Source organism: Suricata suricatta, chromosome 7 (genome assembly GCF_006229205.1).
Source record: "Suricata suricatta isolate VVHF042 chromosome 7, meerkat_22Aug2017_6uvM2_HiC, whole genome shotgun sequence".
NCBI lineage: Eukaryota > Metazoa > Chordata > Mammalia > Carnivora > Herpestidae > Suricata > Suricata suricatta.
The window spans coordinates 38,937,294-38,949,794 of NC_043706.1; the positions used below are offsets into that span (position 1 = coordinate 38,937,294).

The 12,501-nt window shown below is 49.6% G+C and overlaps 1 protein-coding gene across 4 annotated transcripts in view; it reads right to left on the bottom strand.

Moving 5' to 3' along the window:
• Positions 1-12,420, bottom strand: part of CCND3 (cyclin D3) — a 93,290-nt gene extending 80,870 nt beyond the window's left edge. Inside the window, exons 1-2 of one of the 4 annotated variants that reach the window (XM_029943377.1) lie at positions 12,279-12,420; positions 11,317-11,522 (exon numbers count right to left, since the gene is read on the bottom strand). In XM_029943377.1, coding sequence (XP_029799237.1) covers positions 11,317-11,322 — 6 coding nt within the window. In that variant the 5' untranslated portion in view covers positions 11,323-11,522; positions 12,279-12,420. Of the gene's footprint in view, positions 1-11,316; positions 11,523-12,149; positions 12,246-12,278 lie in introns of those variants that run through there. The other 3 variants (XM_029943381.1, XM_029943378.1, XM_029943380.1) reach the window with 3 other exon arrangements.
• Positions 12,421-12,501: the final 81 nt, after the last annotated feature.

The window sequence follows — 12,501 nt, forward strand, 5'->3', positions numbered from 1 at the left end:
TGAAGTCATGAAGCTAATCATGACCAACATTTTTTTAAAAAAATGAAACGATAGAATAAAAGAAAATATCAGAAAGACATTATATGGAGTAAGGATAAGTATTGCTTCGCAGAACTTGTTTGACATACATATACATGTGTGTTTGCATGTATGTATATAAAATGGGTTAAAATAAAAACATTTCTAGTTTTGAGAAACATTACCCCAACTGAACTTGAGTTACTTGAGAACAAAGAATGGAGCAATCTCTCCTAGATGTTTTTATATTTCTCCCCACATCTTCAGTACCCAGGAAAATGTACTGCCTTGCCAACAGAATGATATATTTCAAGGTCCACCCACTACTTTCTCTCTATTCATAGGTTTACTTCTTTACTTAGTAATACTTAATGATAATGGACATCTTTTCCTCCTGATCTTTACATTTCTATTAATGGCACCAACATTCTGACAGCCACACGGGCTAAAAACCCTGGAGTGGTCCTGAGTACTCTCATGTCTGGTAGGGATCCATGGCAGCTAGTGGGAGAGGCTGCATGCAAGCAGCAAACTATGACCTACTTCATCTTAGAAGTATGCATGGTGCCCAACCGGGGAAGGGCAGAGCGATTTCACAGGGCAGATGATTATTCATACCTTCCTACCAAAAAATTACTAAGTTCTGTTGCTTTTACCTTCAGAGTATTTTGCCAAATCACCCTCTTATTTCCACTTCAACTGGCCTCGCCCTAGTTTCAATCCTTGTTACATTTCATGTTGATTCTCTCTTGCCAACTCTATTGTATTACCGCCCTAGAAATCATCTTAAAACAGTCTGACCGGGGTGCCTGGGTGGTTCAGTCAGTTAAGTGTCAACTCTTGATTTCGGCTCAGGTCATGATCTCACAGTTCATGTATCCGAGTCCTGTGTCAGGCTCTGTGCACTGACAGGGCGGAGCCTGCTTGGGATTCTCTCCCTCTCTCTCTGTCTCTCACCCACTCAGTCTGTCTGTCTCTCTCTCAAAATAAATAAACTTAAAAAAAAAAAAAACCAAACAGTCCAGGGGCACCTGGGTGGCTCAGTCGGTTGAGCATCTGACTTTAGCTCAAGTCATGATCTCACGGTTCAAGGGTTCGAGCCCCACATTGAGCTCTGCACTGATAGCTTGGAGCCTGGAGCCTAATTCAGATTCTGTCTCCTCTTTCTCTGCCCCTCCCCTGCTTGTGCGATCTCTTTGTCTCTAAAAAATAAACATTAAGAAAAAATAAGTCTGATCATGTCACTTCCTTGCTTGAAAGTCTTCAGTGGCTCCCCATTACCCACTAAATAAAGTCAAAACTCCCCAACTCAATGCTGTTGATTTGGCTTCTTCACCACCGTTCTATGTCTCACTAGGGTCACAGGTCCTAAACCAATTCACAAATTTCTCCCTTTCCAACCACATATCTGAGGCCAGGCTTCCTTCATATATATCAACCAAAATAACACTGTAACAGATTGAAGCAGAAGCAAACATGATAATCCAGCTGTCTTCTATTAAGTCAGGCATTAAAGAGATTTGCAAAAATGTAAAACAAAGCCACACTTCTCACTGATTCTTATTTTTTTTTAAATAGGCTCCACGCCTAATGTGGGGATTGAACTCACAGACCCTGACAACCCCGAGATCAAGAGTTGCATGCTCCACCAACTGAGCTGGCCAGGTGCCCCCACCTCACTAATTTTTAATAATTTAATAATATAATTATTTTATTAATAGGATGCTATATTCACAGGCGATGAGATTTTTTTTTACTGTTACTTTAAAGGAATTCATATTCTTTTAATTTCTCATTTAAAATCAGAAGTTAAATGTCAATAGCCACAACCTTCAAAAACAAAAGCTCTTTGGGATTCTTAGTAATTTGTAAGGGTGTAATGCCCCGGGCCTCTTCATTCTTTATGGTTGTTCATGTCTCAACCTCTCTGCCCCAGTGTCTTGCTGGAGTTTTTAAACCATTAAAAAAAAACAACAAGAAGTGACACAGTAAAAATAATTATTGTTGTAAAAATCACAGTGATTCTAGAAATAGCCACTAATTCTTTTAGAAAGAAGCAACAACAATACAAAGAATAAGTGAGCCTAATGACTGTCATAGAAATAGGAATAGAAAAATGGTGATTTCTACAGGGTGGCTTCCAGTTAAAAAAAAGACTCAGATATTCAGGGAAGTAAAAAATTACAAGAGCCCCCACCATTTAAAATTGCTCCGAGGATGCCTGGCTGGCTTAGTCAGTCAGAAGTGTGTGCAACTCTTAAACTTGGGATTGTGAGCTGGGGTCCCAAGTTAGACAGAGAGATTACTAAAAAGAAACAATCTTTAAAATAAAATAGCTCCTGAATCATTTCTCCTGAAGTGCACTCCTCTTTTATTTTCTCAAATGATAACTCTGAGAAGAAATTTTTTTTTAATTTTTTTAATGTTTTCTTTATTTTTGAGAGAGAGACAGCGTGAGTAGAGAAGGGTCAGAGATAGAGGGAGACACAGAATTTGAAGACAGACTCCAGGCTCTGAGCTGTCAGCTCTGAGCTGTCAGCACACAGCCTGATGTGGGGCTTGAACCCACGAACTGTGAGATCATGACCTGAGCCGAAGTCAGATGCTTAACCGACTGAGCCACCCAGACGCCCCTGAGAAGAAATTTCTGGTTAATCCACCCAAAAGCAACTGCTCCTTCCTCCAGATCTCCCCAGCGCTGCCACTCAAACCTTTCCTGTGGCCCAGGGAGCCCCTAAGAACCCAGGAGCAAACGCATACTGAATTCCTAAATGTGCCAATTTAACGATCACAAATTCATTTATATCCACTGAAGGGGATACTCATCAACCACAGAAACTTAGGTATTATTTATACAATGTGATCCTTTACTTCGGGCTCAACATCATGTTCAACCAAGGACCTGGCCTTCTGTTCCAAGGACAACTGTCTAGGCTGGACATTCTCAGAGACGGGGGAGAATGCCTAAACTATGTATCCTGTGTTTTATGAGTACTTTAAGGAGACTTTAATAATAATTGAGGTGGATTTGTTTTTACACTGACCTTGAGCCCAGCACTGCATAAAAATGTGGCTCTGCTATAAACAAGGAATGGACAAGACCTCTGAGCCTGACAGACGTTGTTGGAGGGACATAGCAGGGGGTGAGCCGCGGATCCCAGGCCCGTGCGGACCTGTCCTCTGCCCGGGGCACGTAACATCCTTCCCAGGCCAGGGTGGCTGCCCATTTCTGGGTGGGGTGCCTTGAAAGTGAAGTTTGCAGGGCCAGCCCTAAGACACAGCTTAACCACCAACTCCAGAGCTGTGCCCTCAGCCACTGCCCCGGGGCCACACCCTGATCAAAGCCTGCGTCTGGGGGACAGAAAGGAAAAGGAGAAGAGTGTTACGGGGGGAGCTGGAGAAAACACCGGTGTGCACCATCACTGCAGATGGGGCGGCTGTGGTCAGGCTGATTCATCCAGGGCTCCCCAGATAGGTCAGGGCCCCACCCCACCTAGCAAAGCCCATATCGCCACCACCCACTCCTGCTTCCTGGATCTTGTATGACACCTGACCTGCCTGCTGGGGCCGGGCTGCGCCATCCTTGCGCCTTCCTTTCCTTCTTGCTTGGCTCAGTGGACAGGTCAAGAGCCCTGAGGGATGGAGGAGGCTCAGGGCTTGGTTGGGGTATGTGTACCCATACCAGCATAGCTCTGCACAGATGTGCAACACACAAATACACGTCACACAGGGAAGCAGCCCAGGCACCTGCTCTGCGTGTCCTGAAGCCGTGTTCAAGACAGCATCTCAACAGAATCCGGGGTCTTCTCACACGCCCCCTGGTGGGTGGACACACAAACCCGCTCTTGCACACACACAAGCACACACAACATGCAGGGAAAGTCCAACTTGGGTCAGATTTCTTTCAGCTACCAGGCTCCCAGGACGGACTCGCTGTATGACCTTGGGCAATTTACATAACCTCTGTGCCTCAGTTTCTTCATCTGTAAAATAAAAGGGAACCTTGTAGGATTCTTGGGAAGAGTGAGAAAGGAGTTAATGAACGTGCATGTTTATTATAAACGTCCTGATCTTCTAATGGTACGGTCTCTCCGGAGGCATTCACAACAGTCCCTGGCGTATGGGAGTATTATGCAAAAGATGTCATTATCTGCAACGCACTTGCTGCCATGTGCCTGGGAAGAAATGAGGGTTCGGAGAAAATCCACACAACAGATTCCCACAAGGAATGCCAAAAATGACTCCCAGACACCATGTCAGAGAAAAGGCAGGGAAGAAGCAGGACTTTCTGAGGACGACCCAGGAGGCACTAAGCTTATGTCCAGTGGTTGTAAAGAGAGTTTTTTTAAGTTAGAACTCAAGAGACTGGGCCCAACCAGAAAAAGATGGTCTCCTTGGAGACAGAGAGACCCAAGAGAAAAACTCAGCCTGGTCCTAGAGGTGGAATCAAGTCAATTCCAGGAAAAAATAGAGGTTGCCTCTGGGACCAGCAGGTACCAGCTGACTAGAAGGAAACAGGAGAGGACCTGGGTAAAAACTAGAATGTTCCACACTCTGGCCTTGCTCAGCTACCCAGTACATCTGAAAGCCTGTGACCCCAAGATCCTCTCTCACTGTGATGAAAATAGATTACACATGTGAACAGCCTCCAAGTTTGTGGTTCTGCAATAGATGATGTTTAAAGAAAAGGGGATGGAGCTGGAAGGAAGGGGAAACGCAGCCTTGACTCTCGGGGGCCTGGTGTTAGGAGGAAGCAAGCCTCCCTCCCCACCATAATCCGAAGACAGCTTGTGATAGCCACTTGCCAGGGAGGCGTAAACCCTCCCCTGGGTCTTATCCAGAGCAGATTCTTCGGCCCCCAGCAGTGAGCTCAGGAAAGAGTCTGTGAAGGATAGACAGACGCCTTCCTGGGGACAGGCAGCCTGGGGGCCTCTGTGCCCCCATCCTTTCTCCCCCTCACCGGCCCCTCTTCCCATAGCCTCCAACATTTCCAGCTGGAGCCTAAGTTGGAGCCTGAGGTCTGCATCTGAGGCCCCGCTCTGCTTCCTTTCCCAGAACTCAGGGCCCCCAGGGGAGGGGCAGGAGGAGCCGCCTGGAGGGAAGAGAACGGAGGACAAGGAGGGAGGGCGAGCTGGAGCAAGACAAAGCTGGGGCCCGAACTGGGAGTTTCTGGGACAGTCCCAACTTCAAGTATTCTGTCCAACTGTCTGACCACAGGCCAGAACTTGTGGGCTGGTATTTATTTTAGAAAAAAGGATGAAATGGAGTCATAAGGTAGGAGGGTGAGGAAAGGAAGCAGGGCTGCCTCTTTGTTTTGGGATAGTCCCCAGGCCCGCCCCCAGCAGCTCAGGCTGGAAGAGGATTAGGATGGTGATGTGACCACAGAGGTAAAGCTCATGGGACTTTTGACTGGTTTGGCGCTCGGCAGGGCTTTGTATGCATGATATATACACGCGGTCCGCACCCTAGTGCAGAGGTTGGGCTCTGAAGCCTCAGCTCCTTACTCTGTGTTCCTACTCTGTGCCTCAGTTTCCCTGTCTGTAAAGACATAACAGTGACTCCCTCGAAGAAATGCCGCAAGGACAAAAAAGATAGTACTTGTCATATAGTATGCATTCAAGGAATATCAGCCTTTTTTTTTACTTTATTGTTTTTTGGGGAGAGAGAGAGTGCACAAGTTGGGGAGAAAAGCAGAGAAAGAGAGAATGAATCTTAAGCAGGCTCCACGCTCAGTGCAGAGCCCAACGTAGGGCTCGATTCCACAACCCTGGGATTGTGACTTGAGCTGAAATCAAGAGTCAGATGCTCAACTGACTGAGCCACCCAGGAGCCTCAATTATCAGCCATTATTAATCCCTACAATGACTCACCGAGGTAGGGACTGTAGTTATACTCGATGGACAGATGAGGAAATGCAGTTTCACACACGCAGGAAGGAACCAACTAAAACTCAAACCGGGGTGGTTTCTCTACTGGGTGCTAGCCCTCTGGACCACTCCAGGAGAGAAAGCACCGCAGAGCGGTTCTGTGCACAAACTTTACAGCCAAAGTTAGCCAAGTCAGACCTTCCAGCTCAGGCCCTGACCAGCTGTGTGAATAGAAGCCAGCTGCTCAACGCTTGTGCCTTGCTTTGTTCATCTATACAATGGGCACCCTGCCTCATAAGTTTGTTGGAGGGGGATACAGGAGTTATGAAATATCTGGAACACTACTTGTTACGGCCTCTTTCTCTGGGCCTGCCTCCATGGTGCCCTCCCTCTGGCCACAGGGGTTGTAACTGCTCTCTGTCCCTGCCCACGCTGGGCCCTGCCTGCTGGTGGCTGGGCCAGTGGCTCTGGGCCTTTCTAAGGGTCTAAGGGAGCACCAGGCAACCCGTCTCCTACCCCTCATTTCTAGACAAAGCCTGGGCCCCTGCTCTCTCATCTAAGATGGCTGTCTCTCTCAGGGGGGAGAAACGGCCGCTGAGGGCGAATGGTTTCAGAACCGTAGCTTTTGAGGCCACTTCAAGGGTATGACATGGCATGCTTTTGAAGGGTACGAAAGGCCATGCCCATAAGGGCTGCTGGCCTGGCCCTCTGCTCCCAAGGCATGGGTCTTTCTACCTCAAGGGCTAAGGAAGGTTAAGGATAGGGGAAAGAAGGTATGGGAGGGAGGGGTTCCAGGGTGAGAGACTAAGGGTGCATTTTATGGGGGTTGCACTGGGTCAAAAGTGGCTCCCTGGGCCCTGGTGTGTAGGTAGCTGGGGATGGGGTCAGGGAGAGGCCCCATGAAACCAGCTGGCGACTGAAGGACCAGATGGCGCTCTTTACCCAATTTTAGCGGCGGTGGACGACACTCTGGGCAACAGCCCCACCTGGTGGACATACGGAGACCATCATGAGCCAAGGAGCAGACAGCCAAGGGAGGACCCGGAAGTAGCAAGCAGGTGAGGAATCACATGGGAGCTCTGGACGTGGAAGCTTTGAAGTCTCCTCGCTTAGCAGAAGCCCCTCCTACACATGTGCTCTAGACTCCCTTAGAGCAGGAGCTGACTTCTTGAGACGAGGTTTAGGCAATTATTTGCTAGAAAGTTCTTAAGCTTTTTGGAAATCTGCCTCCACCAGTCCCCCACCCCCTACCAAGGGGTTTCCAAAAGGCAACCTTTCAAACATCTGAACACAGTTTTAATGTCTCCTAAATCTTATTTGCTCCAACCGTCCAGAGTTTGACCTCAACCTTGCACCCACTGCATCTTTTCTTCACGTGGTGATTCTTTTTACATATATTAATTGCCAAGGAATCCCTTCCAATCCTATACCTAAGGCACCCTTCCCCGAGCAACATTCTTCTAAAAACCTCTTTGGAGCTCAACCTCCTACTCTTCAGGGTCTGACATACGTTGACGCTCTGATTCGGGGGTTAATTTAAATGTCAAGAGCACAGGCTCTAGGGGCGCCTGGGTGGCTCAGTAGGTTAAGCATCCGGCTTCGGCTCAGGTCATGATCTCACGGTTTGTGGGTTCGGGTCCTGCATCAGGCTCTGTGCTGATGGCTAGCTCAGAGCCTGGAGCTTGCTTCAGATTCTGTATCTCCCTCTCTCTCTGACCCTCCCCTGCTCACACTGTCTCTGTCTCTCAAATGTGAAAATTAAAAAAAAAAAAAAAAAAAAGAGCACAGGCTCTGAAATCAAACACACCAGTGTTCAAATCTGGGCTCTGCCACTTACTAGCTGTGTGACCTCAGGGAAGTTTCTTGGCCTCTCTGGGTTTCAACTTTCTTGTCTGTATATTGGGGATAGAAGTATTTATTGTCTGGTGTTGTGCTGAATATCAAATGAAATAAGGCAAGTAAAACACTTGGGACAGCTCCCGGCAGCACCGTTCAGCTCCTAAGTGGCCATGATAAGCACATTTCTCTGAGTTTATGGCGAGAGGGAGTGTTTTGGGGAAGAGAGAGGTGAAAGGGCAGAGAAACAGAGGGAAAACAAGACCTTCTGTAGTTACTTGGTGAGAATCCCAGTGCGAATCCAACCAGTGCGAATCCCAGGTGAAATCCAACAGAAGGGTACCTTGCTCTAGTCCCATTTCCGGGGATGTTTCTGGCCAACCCCCTCTCCTCTCCCCCCACCAACACCAAGCCACTGTAATAGGGGCAGGTCCTGACAACTCTTTGAAACTCGGAGGGTTTAAAATTTAAATGTCTTTGAGGGCAAGAGAAACACACCAAAATAAACATACCTACTTCTGAACAGAGAAAGGGAAACTTGGCAGGCACCCCAGAACTTTCCCCACCCCCAGCCCTCCCTAAACTTCCTCTTGTGGTTTCTCAAGAGCACAACCTGTTCCCCACACCCAAGAAAGCGCCTGAGGCAAGGGGCTGGGGCCTGCCGAGGGTTGCACAGCACCCCACCCTGTGACAAGGGAGAAAAGTATGTGTGGCAGAAAAGTCCCCTGGAGGTCTGTATAGTTCTGAATTTCACAACCTGCTTACCTGTTATCTTGATGTGGCCACCCCCTACCCTTAACTGCCACCATCAACACCCATCCCCCACCCAAAGACAGATGCACAAGGTAGTTTGACTGCAGGCAGAGGGGGACCGCTTCGGGCCTCCCCAGATCTGGGCAGAGAGGGCTCTAGTGAAAAACCTCAGAGTTTCAGGAAGGTAATGGAAGAGTGGCTAGAATCCCAAGAACCTTTGCCCTGTGGCCTGGCTCCCATCATGGGCTGTCCCAGCCTGTCTGGAGGGATGGGGTCAGACACAGAGTGGCTTTGGGACACAGCCTCAGTGGGGGAAGAGAGGGAAACATCTTAAGACTGCTTTCACGACCTGGCCATCTTCCTCACCCAGCTACCAAGTTGGACCGTTCCTCGTGGAATCTAAAACATAAAGGTCTCCGCTAGTCTCAAAGATTCCCAGCAAAAGAGGTGTCTTGGTTTCCCAACATCCCCAGATCTGGCGCATCACATCCATGTTGCTTTCTTCCTTGCATCAAACCTGTCTGTTCCTCTTGGTGAGTGAGGCTTATTCCAGAAAACACAAGCGCGCGTGCACACACACACACACACACACACGGCCATAAGCGGAGCGCACGAGCTCTGTACAGTCCTTACAAGCCTACTCCAGACCTGCAGGGGCTCCATGTAAACCGTTACCAGCACCAAGGCTCAGCTACAAGGTTTCTCTCCTCCGTACCACCCAAGACACAGGACCTTCTGGAAACTCCAAGCTCCTGGCTCAAGTGGACATTCTCACGTGGTCAATGAAGGAGGCAGGTTAGTCTAGTGGTTAAGTACAGGGCCACCCAGGTCAAGTGAACAGGGTTTCGATCTCAGCTCTGCCATTTATTTCTGGTCTACTCTTTTTTTTTATGTTTATTTATTTTGGTGAGAGAAAGTGCAAGCAGGGGAGGTGCAGAGAGACGAGGGGATAGATGATCGGAAGCAGGCTCTGCACTGACAGCAGAGAACCCACCATGGGGCTTGAACCCATGACCCTGAGATCATGACCTGAGCCAAAGTTGGTCACTCAAATGACTGAGCCACACAGGTGCCCCTCTGGTGTACTATAGAAAAATGATTTACTGGGGCACCTGGATGGTTCAGTTCATTAAGCGTCCAACTCTTGGTTTAGGCTCAGGTCATGATCTCATGGTTCTTGAGTTCGGGCCCCACATCGGGCTCTGTGCTGATAGTCCGGAGCCTGCTTGGGATTCCCTCTCTCCCTCTCTCTCCTCCTCCCCTACCCACTCTGTTTCTCTCTCAAAATAAACAAATTTTAAAAAATAAAAGAAAGAAAACTGACTTATATCCTCTGTGCCTAGGTTTTCTCATCTACACAATGGAGATAAGCCTACTGCTTATCTCATAGGACTAGGATTAAATGAGACATTACACCCCAAACATTAAGTACTGTACTATGACAGTACTATGTAAGTGTCAGCTGGTATTCTGAACCCTTCACAAGGAAGGGAAGTTAACAGAAAAGAGAAGGCACTTAGGACCATGGAGGTCACAGTCTCAAGGACTAGCATCCTACTGGAATTCTCAGACATGCTTTTGATTCCAAATTCCAGCCAAAGTAGAAGCTCTGGCTTGTTTATCATTATGTCCCCAACATCTAGCCTGTGAAGAGAGAGTATGACCATAGCAAACAGGTGGTTTTGTATCAGCCAACCCTCCAAGGAGCCCAGGAATCGAAAGAACAAGAATCTGCAGGAATGCATTGGGATATCCAGCTCTCTTCACCCATGTCTGGTCCCCAAAACTGAGTCGGGGGGCATAGAGAAAACCGAACAGCCTTAGAGTCCAAGGATGGGGAGTGGGTTCCCAACATTGTGTGGATGCTCAAACAATCCTCAGGTGGACTCCTAGCAGCACCCAGCTGGAAATTTCTGGATTCTTAGGGACCAGCCCAGACACAGGCCTTTCCCTGAATTCATCCTTTTCATTCCCACCTCTTGTTCATGTCTGAACGGTGGGTTAAAAAGAGTAGGAACGCGTTCTGGGTCCTTATTGCATCCCAATGCCCAACATCACAGTCAGGGTTCGGGTCAGCTCTGCAGAATGAACAAGTGTCCCCCAAAGGCTTCCTACCACTTCTCTGCCAGGCGGCTATCCATCACTCAGACTCTAACTCCATGTCCTCTTCTCTCTGAAGACTTGCTAGCCAGCACAGCTTGGTGCTTTGTCTTGCTTGTTCCATGAGCCACACTAATCATAAAAGAGTAACATCACGGCGCCCCTCAGCATCCCATAAACCCTAGACACATAGTAGGTGCTCAGTGTTCCCAAACGAAACCATTATGCTTCCTTAGTAACAGTAACCAATTTCTTCTAGTCTTGGCAATACATTGAAAGACACAGAAGAGGTTTCTGTACCCATCAGACACCAGAGGGGTCCCTCCTTCCTGTCCTGTCCTCTGACCTCCTCCCTCCGTTCTGGTGGGCAGGAGGACTCGACAGCTCCTTGCCCACATCGGTTCTGCCCTCCTCCTTGCCTCCCACCTTTATGTCTGAAGTATGAAGAACGACAACTCAGTGAAGGCCACTGGGCTTCTAGGTCAACTTGGAGAGGGGCTGCACGGACTCAGCTCATGGCTTTCGGGGGCTTCCCTACCCTTCAAATACTTGCAGAACAGCTCACTAGGAGAAAGTGCACTTAGCTTTAGGGGACAACGGGGAGGTGATGAGGGAGCGGTGACCCTGAACCCACCCATCTCAGACCTCTACCCCAGGCGTCCAGCCTGAGTTTGGAGGCCCCAGAGAAGGGTGGAGATGCTGACACCCCATCTATCTAGGCTTTTCCAGCCTTCAAGCCTACCTCCATAGCAGGTGAGTCCCCCGAAGCACGGATTGTGGCCTCACTGTCCCGCCGCCTCTGGCTTCCGTTTTTGGGGAGGTGGGGGTCGCCCCCTCCAGCTGTGCGGAGGGGCGTGCACCCCTCCGCCAGGCGCCTCAACAGTACCAGTCTCCACCCCCGCAGGCGCCGCGTGTTTACAAAGTCCGCCGCGGATCCCGAGTTTAAAGCTGGGCAGGAAGTGGGGAAGAGGGGGCGGGGGAGACAAAGGAGCTGGGTGCAGGGTTCAGCTAAAGTTTGGGCCCCGACTCCTCCCCGCGCGGCCCGCCCCGCAGACCCCGACCCACGTGCCCTAGGTGTGGGGGCGGGAAACGCCCCCCGGGCTCAGGTGAGCGAGTAGGGCGGGTGTGGCCAGGTTCCCAGATTTTTGCCTTCTAGGCGTGCGCCTTTCATTCACGCCTTGCGCAGGAAATAAACAACTCTATGTGCTGTTTCTTGACTTACTATATGTCTGGCACCGTGCCAGACCCTTTGTGTGTATGAGTTCATTTTCTTTCCTGCTATCAATCCCACCCCTGTTTCACAAAAGAGGAAACTGAGGCACAGTGCCCGAAGTCCCACATCTGGCGAGTTAGGATTCAAACCAGCGTCCGCGCCCTCCCAGGCACTCGCAAACAGAGAAGAAAGAGGCGCGGTGCGGTCCCCGGTCTCTGCACGGAGAACCCCCACCCAAAGTGGCTGATGAGCGAGTACAATACAAAAAACCACAAGCACAGCGTGGACACACCGCTCTGGAAAGGAGGCAGGCACTGGACAGCTTCCCGCCGCCTGCGCCTCCCGGCTTGCCCCGCAAATACCTGCGGATTGAGGGCGAGAAGGCAGCGGTATGCAGCGGAAGACCTGGGCTATCTGGTCGGAAGGCTCTAGTTCCAAGTGAGCCGCTGGCAGGCTGAAGGGCCCCAAATTCCCCCCTTCAGGAGAATCACCTGGAGAGCTTCACAGTACAGAGTTCCAGGCCCCTTCCCCAAGGAGTGAGTCAGTGGGACCGAGCGGGACCCAGGCAGGTGTCGCTATCAGCCAAGTTTAGAGCCTTCCAGGGTTGTGCTCTTTATGAGAAACGGTTTCACCTAGCAACAGGTGTGAGATCGAGGACGCATCCTCCTGGCCAAATCCGAGGCTCACTGGCAAGAACCCGCCACTCACAGAAGG